Source organism: Contarinia nasturtii, unplaced genomic scaffold (assembly GCF_009176525.2).
Source record: "Contarinia nasturtii isolate CC-2019 unplaced genomic scaffold, AAFC_CNas_1.1 Cnas_scaffold_1699, whole genome shotgun sequence".
Classification (NCBI taxonomy): Eukaryota; Metazoa; Arthropoda; class Insecta; order Diptera; family Cecidomyiidae; genus Contarinia; species Contarinia nasturtii.
In genome coordinates this window covers 1,087,089-1,115,086 of record NW_022199032.1, presented here as the reverse complement: position 1 = coordinate 1,115,086, position 27,998 = coordinate 1,087,089, and the positions used below count along the sequence as shown (strand labels likewise).

The following is a 27,998-nucleotide window of genomic DNA, read 5'->3' as shown; positions in this document are numbered from 1 at the left end:
CCAACCAAAAGTGAATTGACTTGGACAAAGGATCTGTTCGTTCAACAGCAGCGGATCTGATAGTAAAGTTATTCCTTCGATTTTTTTTTAAAGAAAATATTACGATGTGTATAAATCTGATATAACTGGTGTGTGAAGTATAATTTTTGTTTTTGTTTTTGTTTAATTTACAAGGTGAATTAAACTAATAAAAGAAAAATATGTCTAAATTTCATCGATGAAATCGAAAAAGTTCGAAATAATTGTAATTAAAGAGAGAATAGCACGCAAAAAAAATACAAATCTATAAATATTGTGGATTATATTTACAAAGTAATAAGGTTTTAATTTTTGTTTGTTTCATTTTGGTGTTTTCGTTAGGGCTTTGGTCAATATCCACTAATTTAGTATAATTTCATGACGATCCATTTTTCAGAGTGTGTATTTTGATAATCATCCCTGCCCATTATCGTTCAAGAGTTTCAAATGTTTTAAATTCGAGCAATTTTTTATGTCTATGTGTATGTGGATGATGGAATTTGTGAATAATTTGTCACAACTATCGTTTGCCATATTTTACCTATTAAAGTTGAATGAACATGTCGTGGAAATAATTGGATGTTTGTTAATCCTGAAAGAGCTTTTATGTGTTGACATGTTATTCTAAATAATTGGCAAAGCGAATAGCAACAAACCAGCAATCCAATGAAGTGAATCCGTTTGTCATAATTTACTGTGATAATCGATTGTGATCCTTTGTTCGGCTGAAAGAAGCTCGTACTTATTCTCTCTCCCTCTCTCTCTGTTCCTCTCGCTTTCAACATAAAAACATAAAAGTGATGACAGCATTTAAAAGACAGAATTGCATGTTGAAGTATTCTTGAGTGTAAAACGGCCCAACTTAACGATATAATGAATGGCATTTCACGGTGGACAAAGAATTTTTCAATTATTTATGTTGAAACCAAAAAAGCGGAAGAAAGCGAAAAAAAAGCAAAAGAGCTTATTACGTCGGCATTGTGTAGGTACACCACGTATTGTTTGCTATGTTGTTTTTTTGTTGTTGTTCAAAATTCAAATTGAATGTATACATTTTCATTGTGTTCGTTCGCATATTCCGCAACGTTTTTCCATATTAATTCCATATTATATTTGTTTCGTTTAATGCACGAGACACACGTATCTCAACGTATGGAAATTCTGATTTTTCATGCCATTCAATGATGTATAGTATACTATGATTTATTTGTTTGTGTCATATATCTATTATCGCATATAGATTATTTTTCCTTTAGTTTTTTTTTTCTCTCGAGTTGTTGACAAATAGTGGTTGTCGTTGTCGTCGTTACAATGTTGACCCATATTTAAACATTCTGTGTTTCTCATGCTGTGCATAACAAACCAAATGCAATGCCAATTTCTGACTGAAATAAGAATTGTAGTTTATATAAAACATCCGAATAGTGTGCAGTGCCATGAGCTGAGAAAGTGATGGAGTGAAAGTCAACGATGGTCTAAAAGTGGTGTTAAATATACATGAACATTGTTATTATATAATGAGTGACATAATAAACTATGGAATGGATGACGTGCAACTTACAACTTCCATCCTCTTTGTCGTCATTTTACACACGAAATGTGTGTGTGTGTGAGTGTATTCAAACAAAGTTAAACAAAAAATAAAAGAAGAAACTATTTCTTCTGTATCAATACCGATAGTTTATTGAAGAAAAAGGTTAAACGGATGTTTTTTTTACCGAAAACAGGAGGTAGTTTCCAAACCAATCAACTCAATATATGTATGGCAAAAGTGACGTTATGGCATACATTAAGTTGTTTTCTGTTCTTTTTTGAATAGGCGCCTAATTCATGCATAGTTTTATGCATGAAAACGGAGAGACACGGATTGTATTAGCTTATGTTGAAGATCATGTTAAATGTGTTCAAAAAAACATTAAATGCAAATCAACCACGATCTAACAAATAATGTTTTATTGTTTCTTAAACATAGAACTTTTCACGAGCTGTTCTTCCATAGAAACTTCTAAAAAACACGACATTTTTTATTATTATTCGTGGACAATCGATAGATTGGAACCATTGTTTATTATAGTGGTGGCATTACTTACGTAATTTTATGGCATGCTTCTATTTTTATTTTGGCCACCTTTCGTATGCAATTTCAGATGAAGATTTTGCACACGCCAGTTTATTTGCACATGCTATCAGTCAGTTACAACACAAGCGAGAAACACAATTTATATATAAACATTGTCGGCGTGTGGATAAATTCTGTCCGATTCGTTCAAATCGCATTTTTGTCATGCATTTAGTTTTGATCGTTTTTATTTTTTCGCTCTTTATCGTTGCCCTTTTTTTAATTGCACAGCAATGCGTATTTTGAAAATGACTCAACCCGTGGCAAGTTTAATACGCTTTTTTATAACACACTGAATGTATATACATTAATTATAAAATATGGTGTCAACCACTGGAGAGACGAAACTCCTGCGAATAAGCAAAATTAAAAAAAAAATTGCCGCAAATTTTGGTTGGAAAGACAAAATGGCAATTATTTTAGGGTGGCAATCAAATGAAATTATAATGAATCGATTTAATGGAAGGCGGTATGCTGAAAAAAGCGGAAAATGGCAACACATTTTTTTTGTGAGTTCGAATGTGAGATTGTTTTCTTCATACATTCAAATACCCAAAATTTACATATCTAAAACGGTGACAAATTACGGCGTTTCTACGAAACAATTTGCTGTTGATTTCGATTCAGTTTGTCGTATTTTTTCTCACCCAATCTCATGCAAAGCAATTGACGGTGCTTATACATATGACTAAACAAAAAAATCAACATTTCAAACGTATTCACAAACATTTGCAGTTATATATAAACACACACACACATATTCACATACAAAAATATTTGGCGCATGTTATTTACTTATTATTTCCCTTTTGTAATTCTTGGTATTCGTTCAACGAGTTTTCGATTTCTTGTTGGAAAAGAGCACCGCATTAAATGAAATATCGGGTGATGGTGTTCTGCACGAAATAGCCTGATATGTGAAACAGTTAATGGAGCATAAATTCCACTCGACTTCAAAAATGTATGCTGCATGAAAATGTCCGAATGAAATGTGTACGATCATAATGAAAGAAATAAATGGGAAAAAGAAAGCGAACGTGCGCTTGGTTCTTACATTAAAATTGCAAATGCATTGAAATGTTAAATTTATATTTGAAATAATGTGAGTCAAAAGCTCTTTGCATTTGAAATTGAGATAAAACTGGATTTTGTTAAATTAAAAAGTGAAAATGTCTGTATGAACGAATTGTTTGCCGCTATAAATGGAACAATAGAGATGTATTAGAGTTCGATTTTTACCGGCTTGAACGGTATTTTCAAACTAGAATATGTCATATTCAAGTGATTCTCTTTCATTCTCATCTTTTCCACATTTTAATGCCGAATGAAGAGTAGAAAAAAAAGAGCTAAATGTGTACACGTTCAGTGAAGAGAACGAAAGTCTTCAGTAATTAATATGCATGAGGAAATGAGAGAGTGAGATTCAAGTACATATTTATTTATAATACATACCGTATACCGTGTATTGTACAGAGTCAAGTGAAAAGTATGTTGTTCGCTTTATATATACAAAAAAAAATATATACGATGGTGGAAAATACGAGTAAAATGTTCATGGATGTCTGACTAATGGTACGATATATAACAACTCAATTTAAAAGTAGCTTGACACCGACGAGTAGCTTGAATTTTGTTGTAGTCCTAAGAAGATACGCCGATTTGGAGCAATCAATACGGATAAATCCGGGAAAAAATCATAAATAAAGTAGTATCATATCAGTGTATCAACGACAGTAACTGGGTAACGACGAGTGGGTGGCGAGTTTTTTTCTTCTCTATTTTCTACGACTTGGATTACTGAAAGACCTTTAACAACTTGCTCACTTAAGATTCAATAACCATTCGAGATAAAAGCACCCACTGCAGAGACAGACGATGAAAACATTCATATACATGTGGAACCATTTATGAATACAAACGAAAATGGGCCCATTGTATGGAATCCGAAGCGACACAATATTCTGTTTGTGTACGAACATTTTTTTTTCTTGTTGTTTTGATAGACTCGCGTATGGGGTGATTCTGTTGATGGATGATGTTAATGATAAAAAAAATCGCTTTTTAAGTTTATCTTCATCTCTCCTTCATATGCTAATCGTTCAACAAAACAAGAATGTCTCTAGTAATCCTAGAGCACATTTTAGAAATACGTTGGAAAAAGCACAAAACATCAAACCGTACGCATAAAGTTTTAAAGATGATGTATCCGATGTCAATTGCATTTATTTGGTATTTCAAATCCCAAAAAAAAAACATATAGGAATATGAAAAAGATCGAAAGACAGTTTGTGAGAAAGAGAGAGAGAGAGAGAACGAAGAGAGCACCAATCGTATCGTCTCCCACGTTTAAATCGAGGAACTTGGTTTGTGTACATATTCAAGTGGGTTTCTATCGGTATTGTTCAGCAAAACACGGTCAAATCTAGTCGCCCATACAATTCATCGATATGTATAAGCAATATTGATGTTTTTGTTTATTCACAAAAGGCCAATTGGATTCGATAAATGCTGCAAAAGCATAAAGAAAAACAAAATAAAAGAACCGTGAATATTCAAAGGGTAGTCTGATGTATTCAAAATTCACAACCGTAAATAAGCAACCAATCTCTATACAAATCAATTCCAAAATAGATGAACAATCTTATTTTGTTAGGTAACAACGTTATTTCAGTATGAATTTATGTCTGTCGTCTGGCTACTACAGTCAAACTTCGATCTTAAATATTTATTTTGCATTCATAATCATCATTTTTTGGATATAAGCTTTTCATGCCATTCGTCAATACACAAGAAAAATTAAACTAAATAGATTTGTTTTTAGTACATTAACATTTCCTCTTGTGACTGACTATTTTCGGACTGTAAAACACATGAGCACAAGTTGATTTCGGCCATTTTTTTTCATTAAAAAAACACATTTTCTTTGTTAGTTTTGTGTGTCGCGACAAAAATTTCGCATGTTTACCATTAATTAAATCATTATACATTTAAAGGCATACACGTCACATACAGCTACATCGATTGCAAATAGTATTTTTTGGAATATTTAATGTGTAGAGAAGAACAAAAGTTGTGGCGAAACGTCGATTACCACGTATGTTTCGTAAAAGATCTATTCAAACACAAAAAAAGAACGATAAAAGGTATCCAAGGCCTGTTTTGACGTGTCCAAAACAAACTTTTACCAAAGTTACGTTTCAAATGATGCGTTATATTTGCACAGAAAAATAAATTATACCTAACGGAATATATAGAATAAATACCATACATAAAACATTCACCCAAAGAATAGTCGAGCGATGCGCGAACTCACTTCACCTTCACATTTATATGAAGAATAAAAGCTTCAAAAAGAGATTCGATAATTTTGTGTGTTAGCCAACCTATATTGGCAGATCCAATAATTGGATATCATTTTTTTTTCTTTCGCAAACTAAATTGGTTTTTATCAAATAACCGTTCTTTTTGCAACATGTCATATTTTTGGATTTAAAAGCTCTTTTTAATGACCGCTCCCAAAACTTTGCTTTCTCCCACACAAATTATTAATAGGGACAACCGCGGCAAAAGCCTAGATTCGTTGTGAAAATTATAAAAGTGGGTCCTCACTGAAATGCGAAACCATAATTGGTTTAATGCAAATAATCCGACTGAGCCATTTTTCACTCTAAAATTTCGATGACTGATGTAACGCTATAGCATGTATGGATCGGTTTTTATAATATATGATGGTGTGTGCAGTGATAAGTGCGTCACACAACTTATGAATAAAACATCATTTTAAAACTTATTTCTGATTTGTTGATTCACATTTTAAATTCACGTTTTTTTTTATCGAAAAACCGGTTGGAATTTTGTACATGTATGTGTGTTCTAATGAAGAGCATTTCAGTAATTAAATTGAAAATTATTCGAATAGTCGACGAATCGTCGATAGAAACGACGATAGAAACTGATCACATTAGTCTCAACTCATTTGACATTGAAATTTAATCTATATGTTGATATGAATTATGTGGAATTATGTTTGTACTGCATTTTATGTGAGAGTACGATGTGGTAGTCCCTTGGTGCATACTTTCAATATTTTCACGTCTGAATTGTAGTTGATAATTTTCCGTACCAGCCAAGTATCGCAAGATACGTTTTAGTGCCGTCCAGAATTCTGTAACTTTACCACTTGCATCTCGTTTGAGCTTAAAAATCCACTTTCATTAACCCTTAACCGCACAGGCTAAAACAGTAACGTAAGCGCACAGGTGGGGTCTTTTTGGACCCATGAGAAATTTCATACAAAACTTATGCAAAATGGTATCCAATGAGTAAAATATGTCATTTTATAGTTAAAACATAGCTTATTCCTTACTTTCCAATACAGCATCACAATTTAATATTGATTTTTATGGAAAAAAAAATCAATTATAGCCAAAATTCTTGGTAGTTATTGATATGTACGACTTTCAGACAGTCGTGTCTTTCACTAATATCGCTAATCGACAGTCGTTGGCCAGTTAATGTGCTTCGTGTACTGCGCCGAACTACCTCTCGATATGTGAGATCAATATAGAGACTGCTTCCCGAAGGGCGATCACACTTTGAACACTGTAGCTCTCTGGCATTTATAAGTTCAACCCTATGTAAACATTTTTCCTTCCTCTTCTTCTGCATTTGCAAGAAGCATGTGTGATATATCAGCTTAACTCTGAGACACCAGGTGGCAGCACATTTGCGTGATCGAAACCAATTACATTGCTTTATATGGAGTGCGATGAGATCGCGTTGCTTCCGTACTTCCTCCATACTTGGCAAACATGTTGTTAGACGTTCGCAACAAGGCAAACCCTGCCACACCAGCAACGTTCACCAAATTCACGAAATATGCCCATACATTGTGTTTTGGATAGGATAGATCCGTAAGATCTCCGCAAGAGCTGGATCTAAGCGTGCGTAGGCCGCCGCATGATACATACTTTGATTGGCACGCCTGCTTTGATTTGCGCGTCGAAGCAACACAGAAAAACGAACGAATATATCATGCGGCGGCGTATGCACGCTTAGATCAAGCTCTTGTGGAGATCTTACGGATCTATCCTATCCACAAAAAAACAATGTATGAATATATATTATAATGGCAAATGTCATTTGATTTGCGATGAACAGTATACGTCACGGACGAAACAATTTACTGTGTTGTTGTTTGATGAAATGTAAATTGTTGTGTCAACATATCTCCATGAGTTTCATATTGGCCCATACAGAATACATCATTTCCCATACAAAATAATTTGGGGTCCAAAAGACCCCGTTGTGCTTTTACGTTAGTATTTTGTATAAGACTTCCCAAAACTTCATCTATGCACCAAACATTGAAATTTTTGATTTTATCACATAGATATGATATTAAAAAAGAAAACGCTCAGCGAAATTTTCCAATTTTTTTATATTTTTGTGATTTTTTCAAAAAACTAACTCTTAGGGCCTAAGAGACCCCACGTGTGCGTTTGAGGGTTAAAGAAGAAATATAGATTTTGCTGATAAAAGAAAACCGTCTGCTGTGACTGTAATAGAAGTGATCTAAATTTTGTTATAAACAATTATTATATTTCAACAATATTGTTATTATATTTTTATATATTCTCTTTAACAGAGGGTAGAATTCATCGATCCCACCATTGTTCTTTGGATGTTTTACTAATTGTTCAATGCAAATTATAAAACATGCAAGACGGAATTAATAGCAATAAAAAATATTGGAGTGAATAGTAAAACAGAGAGAGCCGAAGAGAGAAAAGCAAACACATTTTTGAATGATGAACGTACCAGAAAAATATGTAATAGAAATGTAAATTCTAAATAAAAAAACGTCGAAATAATAATCTCAAGATTGAAAATCGTTCGCAAACGTTCTAATAAGCTTAGTTGAAACGTTGTTGTTTTGATTTGTGAACAATAGTGAAGTGAAAGCAGTGAAAATACATATATGCTAAATGTAAGAGCGTTACGAAAGTACGGAGAAAATGAAGTTCGATTTGTTGGTGTTTGTGCTCATGTCATTTGTATTAAATGCATGCTGTGGCCAACTGAGTGGTGACCCAGCACCAGCTGGACCGGGACCTCCTACCGAATTGAAAACGACCGCAAGCCAATTGAGCAGTGACATTAAAACATCGACCACACCATATTTACATGTTACCAATTCGAAACAGCTCGATTTGAAGGCTGATGCGGATACAATTGACGATGTTCAATATGATAATCGATTCAGTCAAGAAAAAGATGAAAAACAAAAACAATCACAATCACCGCCATTGCTATCGCCATCATCATCAAATGATTCTGTCATTAAAAATAGACATAGAGAACACATTAGGAAATCGCATGGAAATTCGGACAACACACACCACAAGTTAAACGAAAAACTAGGAAAAACAACAATTAAAGCAGGTACACTTTTTTTGCCAGAGGCACAATTTCATTTTAATCAACAAAAACTACGATTCAACTATCGCTAAATGGCTCTATCACATTTATCTTTTATTTTAAATATTCATAATGTCATTCGATGTTCAATTCATGAGTTTATTTTGTTTGAATTTAACCGAACAGCAACAGCCTCCAGCACAAAAGCTATTTACAGCACCGAAGCAAATTTAGATAAATTACCAAATGAATTCGTTAAATTGCCGGAAAATCAATTTCGGTTAAACCAAAAGCCTTGTAAAAATTTAAGCGTCGACGATTATCTCAAAATGAAGGGACACCCCTATAAAATTATCAACATTGACCATTTAGAGCAAAATGCAACATTGGTCACGTCAGCGAGTAGTTCGACACATCCAAATCACATACCATCAATTTCGATTGACGTCAAACATGATCTGTTCGATGCAAATTATGGACTCGTTCGTAATGTTATCTATACAGGTATGTATGGTTTTAAAGTTTCATTTTTCGTCAATTATTAATATATTGTCTGTGTGAATTTTAATCACATGGACTATATGCAACTGTTATTAAAACTGAATGAGAGTATTTGTGCTACAAGAACTTTTTTGTCAATATTGTTTCAAATGCGGAACGATTCATTTAGGAGACCCAAGATACAGTAACAATGAATGAAAGAGGAGACACTTTTATTATCTTTTATATTTTCGATTATTTGGATTTACAGTTTTACAAAACATAATTTGACATTTTCTATGTTTTCAATAATTATATCAACAGTTGCATCATTATTTTTGGACACTGTCAATGCCAAACTATCGAGTAGCATTTTCGATTTATGTTTTTGACCACTTGCTTCGTTGCAATTGTTAAAAACAAAACAAAAATTATTGAGTAAATCTGTAGATTCCCTCCCAACTTCTGATATTTTTCGCACATTTCAATAATAAAAATATTTTCATACAAAATGTACATAGGAAAAGGAGAAAAAATGTAGGAAAAGGTCAGCAGATATGACAAAGAAAATTCCAAAAGTCAGATTGATCGATTAAATGTTCTAGCTAGAGATGAGATTTCGCTCAATGTCCGAATAGAATCACTATGATCTTTTACCGAATTCTGTAACCTCGGTCATGTTTAGCCAAAAAAGGATGTGGAAATTGTCATTTTATGTTCAGGATTCATACATTGGGTTAATTTTTACACTATATGGTTTAAAATATGTGATATCCATTTGATGCCGAGCTGAACTTAGCATAAACAATTCGAATAGTTTTTTTCTACTTACCCACAAATGAAGTTCAATATGACCTTTGAAACATAGTATAAATAGTAACGATATCACACGTTGATAATAAAATTTTCCACACAAAAACTCTTTTAGTAACGTGTATAGTTCAATGTTTAGCCATAAATTGAAATCGATACACTTAGCCAAAATAAATACAACCGTTGTGTGCGAATTTTGTGAGTGATGAAGTTTGAAGCGCGTCGTAAAAAGTCGAATAATAAGTAAAAGTTGGTATCGATGCACCCATATGTAGTTGTGTTATTTTACACTGGTGTAAATGTCGGATCGTAAAAAAGACCATTAAAATAGCAACAGTAACGATGGTTCTCGTTCCAACCAACTGAAATTCATGTTAAAAGCATACAATGATTTTTAGATAGGATATAGCTTGCGGATCTCCGCAAGATCTGGATCTCGCCGTGCGTCATAGCCGCATGCCGTATGATACATTCACGCGCATGCTGTACACATACGTTCTTCATTTCTTTGAGACGAACGCAATCCATTCGCGCGCCGATGTATTGTATGTTTTTAGCGCATGCGCGAATGTGAAAAAGAGAAACGCAAAACGAAAGAGTGTGTACGAGTGTGTCGTAATTTAAAATAATAAATTTATTCGATTCATTTTTATTTTTATTTATTGACGAATTGAAATTTATTATCATTCCGGGACAGAATTTATAAACACTAGACCAAAGCCAACTATGAATTGTGTGCTAACACTTCGTTTAAGGAAAATCTACGTATTTTATAATATACGAAATAAGCCGGGAATTGACTTCGATTGCATGTTTCTCAAAGCACTTTTGATTGGCGTATGCACATTCCAGAAAATCAAAGACGCGCCGGTTGAAGATGGCATTGTGGCACTCATAAAAGGTAAAGTAGATTGATTGAAACTAAATTCATTTGAGCTAAACTCATTTTATTTCAAAATTATGCATTGTATTTCGTTCCATAAAAATAAAAATGAATCGAATAAATGTTATTTTTCTTAAGTCTCACTTTTCATTAGCTGACGTATTTTGTCTGCGTGCGAACTACAATGAGTGTATGTTGTTATGAGTGTATGTTGTTCAAACAACGACAAATGCTATTGTATGCTTCTTCGTTATTTAAAATAACGACACACTCATACACACTCTTTCGTTTTGCGTTTCTCTTTTTCACATTCGCGCATGCGCTAAAAACATACAATACATCGGCGCGCGAATGGATTGCGTTCGTCTCAAAGAAATGAAGAACGTATGTGTACAGCATGCGCGTGAATGTATCATACGGCATGCGGCAATGACGCACGGCGAGATCCAGATCTTGCGGAGATCCGCAAGCTATATCCTATCTAAAAATCATTGTATGGTTAAAAGTCTTTGTTGTGAAAAACGATAAAATCAAACAAAGGAACAACATAGAAGCATCCGACAAGCACATTGTGTTTGTGAATAAAATTCATTTTATGTAGAGGGCAAGCAAGCCATATCTTTATATTTTATTTTCACGCGTGTTTTCAATTTTTTTTTATTCTTTCTTCTTCCATTTTCATATCGGCAAACAATTCACTTCCATATCTTCATGTCTACACGTATAGTCCATGTGAAATTGTCAAAAAACGAAAGCATTGACGACTTTTATATGGAAGCCATTATCGATGGAATGCACAAGGGTGTATTCAGAAGTGATACACCAATGAACTGGCATCGAAAACATAAACAGCATCATTCAAACTATAATGGCGATAACAAAGATGGGTTTCTCAATGAAAATCGCAAACTTTTCTCCAATCACTTCATGGAGAACAATGTATCGTCGTCGATGAAAAAAATTCGGTTTGATGAGAGTGGAATCGAAATACCAAATAGCAATGTTGGACAACATATGACAGCATCAAACCCACCAATTAATTCTAGCATTAGCATAGGAAGAAGAAACAAACGAATGAAAATGAACAATCACATGGTGGTCGATCATTGTTCACAAGAATTTTGGAGTGAAAATGTGATAGAAAGCAGTCGAACGTCACAATTGAACGTCGTACGAAAATGGTCGTACAGCATAGCTGATTTGAAAAACAAGACTGTTAGTTTTAGGTGCGTGTGCCAATATTGAATCGATGGAACAACAAACAACGTTTTAACCATCGTTCTGCTTTCATTTTCTGCTTCGCGTTAAATAAATAATAAAGATGAATAACGCATATTTCGTTTTATTTTTCCGTATTCATTTAGACTTTTATTTAGAAGAAAATCCAGTTTTGATGTATACGAAACGACTGCAATATTTAATCTGAGCAATGGTAAAAATGTTTTCAAATTTTCTTTTATCGCTGCCACTTTCTTTTTTGTTAAATCGATTATTTATGTTGAATGCTCACAATAAAATTGTATTTACGTGTTTGCTTCTTTTTTCACTCTCTCCCTCTCTCTCTTTCTTTCCTTCCATTTTCCATACTATGTAAAAAAAATGCGCTCCAGATTGCATATTATATATGAAAGATACAATTGGAAATGTGGATTATACAGCATTACCCGAGCAACAATACGATAAATGTATAATTTTCTTTCCGTCGCGCGAACCAATTAATAGCGAATCGCCTGGCCTACTGATTGAAATAAAGCGATTGAATATTCCATGCGATACAGGCAGTTATATAACACTTAGCGATTATGATAAATTGTGCGGAAAACTTGAAGATATCACACCGAATGAACGTGTCTACTATTTTCCATTGCAGCAAAATATGAGCGTAAAATTTGAACGAAATCCAGTGTTTAGCTTGAATTTTAAACTCGTTGATTACTGTTATAATGTCACAATGACAACGCGTAATAATTCATTTTTGCTCGAACCAAAACATAATTTAGAATGCTATTTTCTCGTACATTTACCGTATGGCAATCAAATTGAATTGAATTTATTTCAAAATTTCTATACAAAATCAATGAAAAATGGTAGTAGCATTGTGGAGCGACGATTGAATCAGGACAAATATACAAGCATCGATGACATTGATTATGAATATGTCGATTTAATGCTGTCTCAATATGTGGAAAATGTGAACTTTTGTGTAGGCGTTGCCATCAGCATTACCGATGCAAATGAAATGAAATGGTCACACTGTATAAATAGCGATAGTCGACCGAAAAAGTTTTCCTTTAAATCAACTGGTAATTCAATGTTGATTCATGTGGCACGTATACTATACTTGGGTGGTGGGGCCAACATTGACGGTGAAGGTGGTATTCTTCGTGATGACATTAACAACCAAAATACGGCCGATAATATATACGATAGACCATCGCTTTACATACAATATACTGCATTACCGGTGTCTGAAATTGTGTCCCAATGTGCCTTTGGTTGGATTTCTGTTAATCAATTCTGCATTTCGGCAATCGAACTTATGCTATCATGGAAAGACGCCGAAAGCCATTGCCAAACACTTGGCGGTCATTTGGCTTCTATTAAATCGGAACGCGAACAAAAAATTATCGATACATTGCTTATGAATAGGTAAGTGATATTTTTTATTCGGTTTTAATTTGAATGTTTGTTGCTAAACAAGGCCAACAATCTTTAAATATAATCAATGTGAAAGAATATGAGCAATAAGTTATTTGTACCTTCTAGCGCAACGTTTCGATCAAATGTTGCCTATTGGATCGGTGCATCGGACGAAATATTTGAAGGTAAAAGATTTGTTTTAATCTACGAAATATTTTTTTTACCTTTGGGTTTGGTTTATTCAAAAAAAAAAATGTTGTTCATAGGTGACTTTCGGTGGTCAAATGGTTATCCATACACATTTTCAAATTGGTTTCCGGGTTGGCCTGAACATAATGGCTACAATAAGCAACCAAATGATGATGGTATGTTATAAGTTTGATAATTCTTCGTGTGTCATGGACACGAGACACAATATGTATTCCATTTTACATCACATCATGTGCATATAATTTTAGGTTTGAGTGCACAGGATTGTGTTGAACTGCGTCGATACTTTCGCATTCCGCCAGCCATTCAAGCAAAAATGAAAATAGTTCCGGTAACATTGACCTACATGTGGAACGATCGTGATTGCAATGAGAAGAACTATTTCTTATGTGAACGACCACTGTCAGATGGTAAATTTTTATATTATCAGTATTATTGTGTGGAAAACGGAGTACAGAAAAACAATGAAGAAAAAAAATCATTTGCTGGCCTCCGAACTTGTTCGTTCTTATGAAAAGAAATATTTGACTTGACGGTACATAGAAGGAGAGTAAAATTAAATTCAAGAAAAAAATAAGAAGCAAAATGTTAAAGTTCGGCTGGCTATAAATAAAACTTTGTTTCTTATTTTTTAAGTTTAATTCCAATGATATGTACAAAGTCAAACATTTGTTTGAAAATGTCGAAAATGAATGAATGTTTGTAGCCAACAAAACTGGCGGCTGAACGGATAAATCATCGATTTATGATTTTGTGAATTTTATTCGGCTCATTGTAGAACCAATCGAAAAGTCATGGTCAACCGACTGTAACAAAACCATTATATTATCGCACAATCATTTACGTGCTTCAATATGGAGTCCGGGCTTTCCGACACATTATCCAGACAAAACAAACTGTTTTACCGTCATTATTGCACCAAAAGGTTTTTATATAGCCATTGAATTTGAAGAATTTGTGCTAGAAAATGAACCACAGTGAGTATGCATGGTTTATTGAAATGAACGTTGACAGCCGACGATGATATGCAATAATATTTATTTATTTCATACAGGTGTTCTTACGATTATCTGGAAATTATTGATTCACATCCAAGTGATCATAATGGTTATACTGTGAACGCCAGTTATACAAAATCTGGAATCAGTGATATTGGTCGACATCATACACAACGAACTGAGAATGGTGCGAAACACAATGAAACAAATTTCATAAAAAATGTGGATATTTTTGATAATTTTCTCAGCATCTATAAGAGCCACCACAGCTATTTGATTCAAACACCAGAAATGGGCATCAATTTTGATAAATCACTGAATGTAAATGCACCACGTCGCATTTGTGGCGATTGGAATTCAAAGGTGAGACAACAAATTCAAAGATGTTTGCATTTAGTGAACATATTTCTCTTAAATTTGAAATAATCTTTATGAAAAATATGTGTCTGATGTTTTTACGACTTTGTTTTTAGGTAAAATTGCTTCGATATCGCAGTAGTGGACCAATACTTGGATTACATTTTTCATCCGATTACTCGCACCATTTTGGCGGTTACAAAGCCAAAGTGGTTATCAAAAATGGTAAATCAATCGTTTGATTTTTGACACATAATATTAACCATTATAACAAATATATGGACTTTATTACTTACATCAACATTGCATTTGCACTCCATTAGCCGCATCAAAGTGCTCTGACGATAGATTAAAATCATTCAATGGTACTTGTTATTTATTCGTTTCGTATCCCGAAGTGGATTGGTTTACTGCTCATCAAGTGTGTGCGGGAATTCATGGTGAATTAGCTTCAGTAAGCACAGCCGAAGAGCAAAGGTATACCAAAATCTCCTATTTAATTCGATTGAAGGGGGTGGGACGATGCATTTTGATAATGTATTTTTTAATCCATTACCTCTATGTCTGTCTTGAAGATTCATTACCACAAACATTCGCAATGAATTGGATTATTCACCGCAAACGATATATTGGCTTGGTGGAAAATTCGAATCGAATAAACATTTGAAATGGAATGACGGTTCAAACATAACATACAAGGTATACAAGTGTACCGCATTGATTTATCTGTGTTTGAAAAATCTATCTATCTTTATTGATTGTGTCTTTTTTGAAATGCACGCAAAAAGGGATGGATTCAAGGTCAACGTCACGCTGAGAAAACGTCAAAAGAGGCATTATGCCTCGGTTTGCAATGGAAAGTATCAAGCACACCGATGCTACCCTCTGGATTATTTTGGTCATCCGATCACTGCACGAAATTTGGCGGTTATGTGTGTAAACGACGAAGTCAGGATAATCTCGAAGTGAACTTTGAAAATCAAACCGTTACCGGCACCGAAGGACTTTTGACATCACCAAGTAATTTTTTTTTTAAATTGGCATAGACCAAAACCAAGATGTTTATCGATTTTCTTTTTCACTTTCAGATTATCCAAATTTATATCCAGCAAATACAAATTACTATGTGAAATTAATTGGACCGGAAAATACACGTTTGGTGTTAGAATTTTCAAAGATTGATTTAGAAGAACAAAATGATTGCCTTTACGATTATATAAGCATCGAAGATGATGAAAGCTACGAACGTAATTTTGAGTCGGTGCTAACGGCAAAATCAATGGCAATGCTTACACCGGATAATGATCGCAATTATTTAACCGATGAGTATATGATGGATGCAGCGGCCAGAGACAGCGATGACGCCAACGATGAAAACAAAGTGCGTCGTAAAAAACGAAATTCAAATCTTCAAATGAAAAAATCAAGTGTGTTCAAGCGAATTGCAATTGAACCATCATTTTTTCCATATGTTCGATGGTGCGGAACACACGAATCGAATATGTCTCGCTTTGATTTCATTAGTGCCACCAATACGGTTCTAATATATTTTCACAGCGATTATTCTGTATCTGGTTCGGGTTTTTCATTGGCATGGAAAGCAGTTAGCATGAGCGGTTGTCCAACACAAACTTATACATCGAGTGATGATGCGAATTACATAAAAACACCGAACTTTCCAAATGTGTTGCTGAACCACTTGGATTGCAAGTACGTCATTTTTGCGGCAAATAATAAAAGAATTTGGCTTGAATTCCAATCATTTGACCTGATTCGCGACGCCACTGTCGAAATCGATTTGGGAAAGGGACCATTTGTGCCGTTCAGAAACACACAGCAATTGAATGATGGCGTTTTTGTGAGCTATCAAAATCGAGTTACGATCCATTTACGAACTGGCGACAAGCCAAAAGGCACTGGCTTCCATTTGGCATACAAAACCAGTAAGTATATCCATCTTTTTTTTAAAACAATCTTGAATTCCTATGTGCATTATTTTTTTAATTGCCACAATGTTTTATCAGTGGGTATCCGGGAGCAACGTCATACCATACTACAGAATAAAGCGAATGGAGTTTTGTATCATTTAAATTATCCACAACCACAACCATCTAATATTGATTTTACACAACATATTGTCGCACCGCTGGGCGAAGTGATTCTTTTGGAAGTGCACAATGTTGGAATTAGCGAAGCTGATTGTCATGACACAAATAGAATCGAAGTTCGTAATCAAATCATTTTACACATGCATTGTATGGATAAACTATTAATTAAATTCATATGATATTTTAGATTTACGATAACTATGCCGACATTAATGGATCATTCTGGAATCTATGCAAATTATCCGCATTAGATGATAATTATCGAGGAGATGCAGTTCTACTGCCATCACCCATTCACATAACGTCGTATCTCAATACAATAAATATACGACAAAAAACGACTGATCTAATTAATCTCAATTTAAATGCAAGCATCCGAATTCAACCAGGTAATAATCAAAACCATTCTATTCAATGTTATCATCACATCACATATTAATAACTTTTGGTTTATGTGTGTTTATGATTTTTAGATTTCAATTATAAATATAAACTAGCAACAGGAAATGATGAGGTTGAAGCATGCCATCCGAACCCATGTAAAAACGATGGAAAATGCATTTCAAATGGCAGTGTAAATCGTTGTCAATGTGTTGGACATTTTACTGGACGGTAAATAATGGCATTTTTCACATTGAAATGCTTGTTTATCATCTGTTTTTTTTGCCTTGTTCTCTTGCATTCACAGATTTTGTGCATTAACTATATGCGAAATGGAACCGTGCATTTTCGGAAAATGCGAACTCACGTCAACATCATTCAAAGTTAGTGCACACTATTCTCTTTGTTATATATTTTCTAGATGCTCTTGTTATCAGCAAAATAACACCTTTCGCATTTTTTTTTGTTTACATTTATTTTACGTTAATTCTGTTTAAACAGTGCCATTGTTTGCAAGGCTACATGGGGCAAACTTGCAATCAGAAGCAAAAACCGTGTATGGATAATCCGTGCGAGAGTCGTGGTGAATGCTTTGAAAAGAATGGTAAATTTCAATGCCGCTGCCATGCGTGGTGGGAAGGTACAAGATGTGAACGACGTATGATGCACATTCCATATAAACCGTTGTCGGAACGTATGCTACAGGAACCATTTTGGCTTGGTTTGATTACCGTTTTTGTGGTATTAGCGTTTATTGGATTGGTATGGTGTGCAAAGCGACATTTTCCCGAAAAAATTGAAAAACTATTAGCTGAAGAAGCTGATCGAAATCGACGTAAGTTCATTGCTTTCACCATCATCATCATCATTTTGAGAAGAGATTTTATTAATGGTTATTTAATGGATTTCCAATGTTTTTTTGTCTGTATATCTTCTTGTCTCATTTCTTTCGCTCGCTTTCTCTCCATCTCTTTTTCTCTTGCTCTCTTCTCCTCTTTTCTGCATATCATCAAGCAGCAGGTTCAATACATCATCTACACAATCATCATCATCCTTCGTTGCGAGAGCAATTACATTTTAACATAACAAATTCAGCACCACAATCAACAGCAACAACACCCGGAACGGCGCGCACGATATTTGGCAGATTGGGTATAAGAAAACCGAGTATTTTGAGCCTCAGCAGTCCACACGCACACGCACATGCAGGAGGAGAAACCGCTCGGACATTTTCATTAGATGATCTATTGCGACCTCCTGCACGACGTAAGACAGACAGAAAACGCTTCCGTCATTCCAATGACGAAAGAAAAAAACAATCAAAAAAACAAACAAATTCATTCTTTTACAGCTCAAATGAGATAAACAGAAAGTGTTTTTTTTTATCGTAAAAGTTCAAAAACGAATAAAAGCGCAAAAGTGTTCATATAAGACCGAACAATCGTCAAAGCATCAAGTTTGAGTGGCGAACAAGACTTGTTTAAATGATAAATGATTCATGGTGCTTTGACGATAGCCACTTTCATTTGAAGTGAAGGGAAATAATTAATTTCACTTGTTTATCTTATTTATGGGCAAGAACTTTTTTTTCGATTTTTCGTTTTAATTTTCCTTGTCCTCATTTTTATCGGCATTAACTTTTTTCATAATTCATCATGCAATTTGTTTTTCTATCTTCTTTTCTATTGATATGATTTCTGTTCAAATCAATTACATTTAGATGTTGTTTCTCAGCGCACTCTTTTTTTCTTTCGTTCACTTCTGAATCATAAAAACCAAAAAAAAAATTCAATCTCTGCATTTTGTTTCTCAAACAATTATTTTTCTTCGATTTCTTTTTATTGTTCTTGTGTTTTATATGCATTTTTCACATTATATATTTAAATCTCTGTAATTTTTTTATCTTTGTTCCATTTCAAAATTTTCGATGTCCGGAATTGAAATCTTATTGGTTCTTCTTTGGTATATTTCAATTTTTGTTTTACATTTTTGTGGTTTCATTTTATTGACACCGTCAAAATTGAAACCTTTTTTTTAGCAGCAAACGAGTGTTCTAATTTTTTTAGCAAATGCTTGACCTCTCAATATAATCTTGCTCAATTTCTTGCTATTCTATCTTTTATTTCCAAATAGAAACTAATTTTCTCAAGTGTGTTTTTATAAAAGCTCTCTCTTTCTCTCTCTCTCACACACACACATATATAAACACCAAACATTGTTTTTTTTTTTCAATTCTACACCACATCGAATTTCTAAATTACCAAATCTTGCACCAATAAATTTACTTTTAACCTTTTAACTGCTTTGAAATTAGTGTGCCAACAAATAAAAAAACATGAATCAATTCCACTTTTTTATGCTAATAAAATACCATTAAGATAACATTAGCTTTATTCTCAATATTTTGTACTCTTTTACATGGTACTGATGATTGATCTAGATTTTCATTTTGTTCCGTATTTTATATTTTAACAATGTTTCGCTTTGAATCTTCTTCTTTTCAAAAAAAAAAAAAAAAAAAAAAAACAATTCTTCTTAACAAAAACATTTCCCACCGTTGAGTTTATTTCAATCATAGGATTCTTTTGTCTTTCTTCTTAAGTTTTCGCTCACTACTCACACCAGCCAATTTAATTAAATCGCAACCTATCAAAATTTTAAATTGCCAACAGACCATTTTGAATTTCAATGAAAAATGATAAATGAAGAACAAGTACAGAGGAAAATTTAGTTCATCGATGTAAGCAAAACAAAAAAAAACACCATCTACAGCAAGTATAATAAATGAAACGTATTTTGACGTCATCGTCTGCTACAATAAAAATTAAACGCTGCTTTAGCCATAAATCATCGAATCTGGCTTAAAATAACGATTTTCATTTTATTATTATTGTTTTTATTCAAAATTTTCATTTATTTAATTTTCGGTTCTTCATAAGATTTCATCAAAAAAAACTTTATTCCGATTTTTTGTTTTGTCAATTTCGTTGAAGACCATCAAAAATCTTATACATACCAACCGAAGAAATATAAAGCATTAGCGCTCGCTCATGTAAATATAAACCCGACATTATTTCATCTTGTATAAATAAAACAAATGCATTTTCTTTATCATTTTTTACAGTCCATTTTTTTATGTTAAGTTCTAAATTGAGCATATATTTTCTTTCATTGGACCTTGACAAAAAAAAAAACAATTCAAGAAAAACTTCCTGTCTGTACTTATAAAACAAAAAAAAAACTAAGTGGCTGCTGGTAGGCAAAAATGCACCAAATTAAATGTTAATCTATATTTTTTTTTCTTTTTTTCTTTCTTTCTTTTTTCCTGTGCTAACAATACCCTATTTTTAAAATTGTGTATTCACTGTGTAAATATATAAAAAAAATGTATGAAACTCACTTACCCTTTAACCATATGCCAAAGACAAAACGTAATTATCCAGTAATGACAACTGCAAACATTTCCTCTATTTTGCTTTGCATGTTCAAGTGTTTCAATGTGTTGTTAATTTTTTTGTTTCTTGCAATTTTTTTTCTCTTTCTCTGTTCATTTCCGTATTTCTTTCAGTTTCGTTATTTGTTGTGTCTCTTGTGAGCGTTTGCTTGGAATGAACAGGACATTTATATATATACTGCATGTTTACCTTCAACTTTTGCATCCTTTCTGCTTGGCATCAATCCTTTCGTTATTTGTTTTTCGAAATTTTTCAAAATTGGATATCAATCCTTTCAGTAATGCAATTTTTTGTAGAGTTTCAAAACAAAAAAAAAAGTATTCAGTTTTGTTTTCTCTTGGTTTTGATTGATCTCAATACTTTTGTTTTATTATTTAAATTGAATAAATATTTATATTTATATTCGAAAAAAATTGATATTGTGTTAAAGTTCAAAGTTCGTAATGATTTATTTGCAGAAAACAATTGTTTTTTTTTCTTTTGTTAAAAACAATATTTTTGAAAGAAAAAAAAAACTAATTTCATTATGAATGTATGTTAATGTAAATTTAGGCACACCATCGCCGGCGCGAAAAAAGAGAAATAATTCAACGCCAACAAAAACACGAGCTGCCAATGAAAAGCGACTTATACTTGAAACGCTTATCGCGCCCGCAACCATTGATACAAGCAATCGACCGAAGGTAATTGCACATGAATTTGAACACAGTCGTTCGCACAATGTTCTCTTGACACATTTATTTTTGATTCTCATCATTTTTGTAAGTTTGTTATTTTGATCGAACAATTTTGAACATAACAAAAAACAACAACAATATCAACAAATATATATATATATATATATGTCAATCAATGTGTGAGCATAATATTTTATTTAGATGAGCTTGGATGACTTAGCCATGCTATACGAACAACGTTCTCAAAGATATGCTGATGGATTGTTAAATTCAGATGGCACAGAAGTTTGGCACTTTGACGAAGCATCAACGGCTAAACGTCAAACCATTTCTGTCGCAGATGCAAAGAACGAGAAAAGAGTCACCTTTGCTCGTCTTTTAAGTAGGGTATCAGCTGAACTTAGTTCGGAGGTTAATATCGAAGTCAATGTATTAGCTTATGTCATTTATAGCTCACTGATCGAACAACAATCGATCGTCTTACTCTCTATAAATATATATGTTTTGTTTCGTTGAGTTTTGTTCCTTGTATTTGACATATCGGACGCTTTTATAGAAATCCGAGTATCAATACAGTAATTGAATGTTGAAATAATTTAATGACACGAAAATGTTTGTTATTTTTTTCACCCCACTTTTGTTGTTTGAATCGCAGAGTACATCGAATTTGAAAGCACTCAATTTGCCTGTAGGATCGTCCACTGAATTGATTCCGCGTCCAAGTTCTGTGCCGCCAACACCAAGTGCAAATGATTCACGCTCACCACATGGATCATGTTCGAATCAAGGAAGTGAATCATTGTCTGGTTCCGAATTGACGATAAACGATGTCGGATTACGTAATATGAGGCGTATTAAACCAAAGGTGTCGAGTGCGGATTCTATTTTGGCAATGTTTAGAAATTTCACATCAACAAATGTATTGTCTCAAATGCCTTCATCATTAATTATATCACCATCGACAACACCATCAGCCTCTAGTCCACAAGACATTAACGATGATTCATCATCGACTAGTTCGATGCACACACCAATTAGCTACACGAGCTGTGCACCCGATTCACCAATTTCGTATCATTTGCCAAGCAATTCAATTTCAATTGAAGTTCCCGTCTTAGATCCATTAAATGCTCATAAATCAACAACAAACAATGCAAACAATAATTCATTGAATCCGCCAACTATTTTGCTCGAAGTACCAAGTTCAAACACAAATAAATGCCTCTCACCAATTCGTGAACTGCCGACGCCCATTCCATCACCAGCTCTCACGCCAATCATGTCACGACCACAAAGATTTTCCGGATTTTTGCATAATGATCAACATTTTTCCAATAATTTTAGTGATGACGATGAAAAACTTTCGGTTGAACACATCGAGGTAAGCGTGAATTCAATACCCATTTATCAAATGGATTTTTCATGTTTTTTTTTTCTCAAATATTTAGAATCGTGGTTTCATGAAAGTCATTGTGAATGAGAGAAATGCTTGTACCGCTGATGTACCTATACCAAATAAACATACACCACCGTTATTAAGACCAATTCCAAAACGACCGACAGTCACTTTAGATACAAATATATTGATTGACATTGAGCCACCAACGCCTGAACAAAGGTCACCAAAATCACCGAATCGACCGAAAAATTTAATCATACCCCAGCTGGTTGTTCAACAAGCAAGCCCAACCAAAGAGCATCGCATATCGGTGAAATTGCTCGGTTCACCGCCACCTCAACGAGCCAATCCATCCGATATACAAATATTTGTGACCAGCGAAAGTCCGGATCAATCAACACAAAACATGTAAATTTTCCGTTTTATACTTTGCTAAACCGTAGATGAGTAAACACTACCAAATCGAAATTAGAAATTTCAAGTACCGTCTGGAGCTGTAGCTGCTCATATGTTTTGATGGAAACACTGTCCATTTCACTCAACCTTAATATTGATGCATTGTCTTTGCTCTTCGATAGATTTTCATTTGATGCATTCTTCTTGATATTCACACACAAAGAAAACGATATACATTTTTTGACATCTAGAATTTGGATTTATACAGTACTGCATCTAAAAATCCAAAATTTAGACACCACGCTGTACAAAAATTTATATTGTTTTCTTTGTGTGTTCATATAAATCTATCCATTGAATGAGATGTAATCATTGCTTCTGACTAGTGTTCAAAACAGATTACCATCAACTTGAAAAAGAGATTTGAAAGTACTTCTTCGAAAAAATTGAACTTTTAAAGACGCATTTTTCTAATGTCTTCTTTTACCAACTTAAGATCGCAATATGAAATAGGTGTAACTCATAGAGAAAACTATTGATGGCATCAAGTTGACAATTGGAATGGTTTTCCATCGATGAAATGCTACAGCGTCGGCTGGTACACTTTTGTTAATTTTGATTTTTTATTTCATTACATTTCATTTTTTTTAAATTTTTTTATCGTTTTCAATTTGATTGTTGTACGCAAATGTGTTGTGTTTGTGTTCGTAAGAAGTGAAGATTTGATTCTCTAACGATTTTTAAAGACCAACGTTCAACGTAAACAAACCACCCGCAACGTTTGAGCTTCCCTTTAGTCCACCGACAATAACAATAAATGCAATTATGACGGAAATGGAATCTGATACAGACACAATGTCGCCGGCAAATATAAAATGTCCCACCCAATTGGGTTTGCCACGCAATGATATGTGCTACTTAAGCCCATTTTCATCAGTTAGCCGAGGTGATCGAACAATATCGGAAAGTAATCTATCATCATCGGGCTATTCGTCGATGGCATCACCAGCTGGTAGCCGATGTAATAGCTCAAGTAATCCATTACATCTAGATATGGATGATGGATCATCTGGATCGAATACAAAATTTCGAAAGATGCGATCAAATTCAATGCAAAATGGTAAATCTGGTGATAGTTCGTATGGTAATTGCTCAAGTGGAAGCGGTGCAGCTGATCAATATGGTCGCAATAAAACTCGATCCGATTCAGAAACACTTTCTGATGATGTATTGCTCGAGTCAAACGATGAAGGAATTGGAACCGATCATATCGAAGAAAAACATGACGCAAGCGAAGCAGTAAATGCCAAAGAACTCGAACATTTTATTGAAAAAGAATTACTGGACTCTGGAAAAAAAATTATGTTCGAAGAGCCAACCATGTCACAACTGCAACTGCCAACAATTGTTATTCAGAGCGAAGGAAACGATAAAGTATCACCGGTCTCATCACGTTCAGAGAGCCCAATAAGGTCAGTTAAATTAAAGCCAATTAAACATTTTTTTCATTCTGTTTAACTAGCATTGCCTTTGCATACACACAGTGAAAGAACGGGAGCCAATCGATTTTCACCACTTTTCTACAATCGAAAGGAACAACAAATTCTTCCGTTCACCGATTCTGATGGCTTATACGATTTTCCATCATCCGATGGTAAAGGACATTCAAACGCACTCTGTAAAAAGAGTAATATGCGCAAACGAGAGAGAAAATTATCTAGAGGAGGTTTGTATCATTTTGTTCTTATTCGCACATTATACCCAAAGTAAAAAAAATGCGATTTCAGTTCCAATAGCTCTATCGCCGACCAAAGCCAATTCAACCGATTTCTTGCAAAGAGAAACGACTACTATGAGCAATCCAAGCCAGCAATCGATGCAAATGTTTCAAGTTCGTAAAAGCCCAAAGAAACGACCATTAAAACGATATACAATGGTCAGTAGTTCCTCGTCATCCGAGAGTTTAACCGATACGAAAGGTAATGAAATCGAATCACACACGCAGAATGCTTCATCAATTCGAGCATATAAAAGAAAATGAATAACAAATCACACACAATTTTGATTTAAAAAAAAAAAAACAAACGGAAAATTAGCACGATTTATCAAAATTAAACGAAAACTTATTTGTTATTTGATGTATCTAGCCCGATTCGGACTTTATTTAAAGGGAAAGTCTTTGAAACGCACTGAAAATGATATTGAAAAGGTATTTGGTATTGACATTATTTTTTGTGTTGTAGTAAAATTAAATCGCCTTTGATGTTTTTATTATTGTAATTGTTTTGTATTTGAAATGAATATTAAGTGATATATCAATTAAATGAAATTACAATATCATTTAATATTCAAAACAACCTTTTCTGTTCCTTTTTTGGTTTGTTTGTTTAAAGTCATTCATATTGATTTTATCGCATGTCAGTGTAATTGAAGATAAAAATCCCATTTGTAAAAATTCGATGTATATTTATTACAAGGACCGATTTTTTTTCGTATTCCAAAATTGCAAACATACATCGTAGTAGAATTTTTGTAAATATTTATCAAGGATCTGTTTGTACGTCTGTGTGACATGATTCAAGACAAATTATATATGCTATAAATTAACTTCTGTTTACATATTCATTTCGCCATTTTCCAAAGGATGCGACGAAAACGATGCAACATGAGGTACCACCTGTAGCAAGACCATGCCGAAAAATAAATCGCTTGCGTGCGATTGGAAATCAAATAAGGTAAATCACGATTGGTTGTTTAAATTGGCATTCGACATATTTTTTTCTTGATTGCGTTTTTCGTCAGGTTTCTGCGAAGATTGCAGCATTCGCTTCGAGCTAGAGCGCGAAATCAACACGATTGCATATCATCGCATAGCTGTACAGACGATGATGACATCGACGATTCAATACCAGATTCTGACAATTTGACACAAACGGTAAAACTGAACAACAAAAGCAACGATATCGACGTAGATTCGGTAGCAACACAATCAAAATCCACGGAATCATATTCTCCACCGAATGTTATTCATGCAACAAAAACGACACGATCGCTTAGTTTAAACGCAAGCCAAGGTCACTTCATTCGGACGAAAGAAGCGCGAACCGACGCTTATCTTGACGAAGTAAACAGCAACTAGAGACAAAATGAACAGTGAACGACAGCGAATTCAAACGAATTATGACAAAATTTGATCAGTGCAATATTAGCGAGGGTTATTTTAAGATAAAATATAACGTTTTTTGCATCATCTCAATGAAAATATTCTTCGTCGCTTTTAGTTTTCAATTTACTTTGAATTTTAATCTAATTTCTATTTTAGATAAAAGACTGAATTATTATTGCAGAAAAAACAGCAAAATTGAATTTTGAATACAACAAAAATTCTATTTTAACGTTTTTTTAAAAACATTAGTATTTAGTAAAACAAGAAAAAAGTCCAGTTTCAGAGAGTTCTAATTTATTTATTTGTATTTTAGTGTGAAAAAGCTTAATATTCATCGGAAGTTTAATCGACCAATCTTTTATTGATCAAATATTTTTCATTTATACTTTGAGATTGAAAAAAAAAAACAAATGCTTTTTCAATGTTTGCTTTCAAATAGTAGAAGCACAGGGATCTATTTTCTTCTTATTCATAAGCAATTCAAAATTTAATAAAATCGCTTTTAACATTGGTGTGTTGTAATAATCAAATTTAAACATTGGAACCATCTTTTTTAACATTTAAATTTATACGAATGAACGAAAGTGAAGGGAAAAAAGTTTTAAAAAAATCAAAAATAATTTAACTGTATATAAATTTTATTTGAAAATATCTATAAAATAATGAATTAGCTGGCTCTTCTTCACATTATAGAGTTTGAAACTGTGATTGAAGATCGAATAAATGAAAATTCAAGTTTAAATGGAGGATAAACAATAAAACACATACACACATACATTCACACTCATACACACGATAGATATGTTATTATGTATTAAACGCACGACACGTTGAGTAATTGTAGCACTTCTCAATGTTCTTTGCAAAACCAAAAAAAAAAAATCGAAACCAAATACTATGCACTTCGAATATTAAACATTGAAGCGCTGAACATTGTATGAGCATTTTTTGTACAGTTAGTAGAAATTCAAGCCTTAAAAAAGTTACATAGCAATAACAACAGAAAATACAACCAAAACACAAAATTTCACTTTATCCTATTTTTAAGATTGATATAAACCAGACATTATATTGGGATATTTTCAGCCAGATGGATCAGCTCAGCTAGATATCGTCAGGAGCTGAAATGAAATGAAAACAATAAAAGTAATTGTTATTATAACCATCACTTCTATTGTTTTCACTCAATTTAAGCTCCTGACGATATCTGGCTGAGCTGATTCATATTTTTAAACGAGAAATCATATTTATTCATCGGAAATTTAATCAATCAAATTTATCTTTTATCGAAAAATATATATGTTCTTTGTTCATGTTTTTCATTCATAATCTTAGAACGTCAAAGAAAGGCTTTTTCCTTGTTTGATTCCATTTAACTTGTAGAAGCACAAAACTACGTTCCCTTTGATTCACTATGTATATATTGTTGAAACAAAAAAAAACAACTGTTAATGCAAATACATTGCCCATATGTTCAC

At 33.5% G+C, this 27,998-nt stretch overlaps 1 protein-coding gene across 3 annotated transcripts; it reads left to right on the top strand.

Annotated features, from left to right (window-relative positions):
* The first annotated feature begins 4 nt into the window (after positions 1–4).
* On the top strand, positions 5–27,677 carry LOC116346788. 3 transcript variants are annotated; one of them, XM_031776994.1, is made up of 33 exons: positions 5–128; positions 7,785–8,581; positions 8,744–9,061; positions 10,548–10,751; positions 11,461–11,959; positions 12,098–12,165; positions 12,344–13,382; positions 13,500–13,558; positions 13,640–13,738; positions 13,832–13,993; positions 14,362–14,560; positions 14,638–14,944; positions 15,055–15,163; positions 15,262–15,415; positions 15,514–15,637; positions 15,727–15,958; positions 16,027–16,881; positions 16,963–17,162; positions 17,234–17,435; positions 17,520–17,658; positions 17,735–17,810; positions 17,929–18,262; positions 18,445–18,693; positions 21,435–21,565; positions 21,761–21,970; positions 22,215–22,940; positions 23,008–23,366; positions 24,101–24,826; positions 24,899–25,080; positions 25,142–25,333; positions 25,502–25,563; positions 25,998–26,089; positions 26,157–27,677. In XM_031776994.1, the coding sequence occupies exons 2-33, from the start codon at positions 8,155–8,157 to the stop codon at positions 26,491–26,493; spliced, it is 9,072 nt and encodes a 3,023-aa protein (XP_031632854.1). In that variant the 5' UTR covers positions 5–128; positions 7,785–8,154; the 3' UTR covers positions 26,494–27,677. The 3 variants fall into 3 exon arrangements, with proteins under 3 accessions (XP_031632854.1, XP_031632855.1, XP_031632856.1); XM_031776995.1 differs by lacking the exon at positions 10,548–10,751; XM_031776996.1 differs by lacking the exons at positions 5–128; positions 7,785–8,581; positions 8,744–9,061 and adding an exon at positions 10,300–10,448.
* Positions 27,678–27,998: the final 321 nt, after the last annotated feature.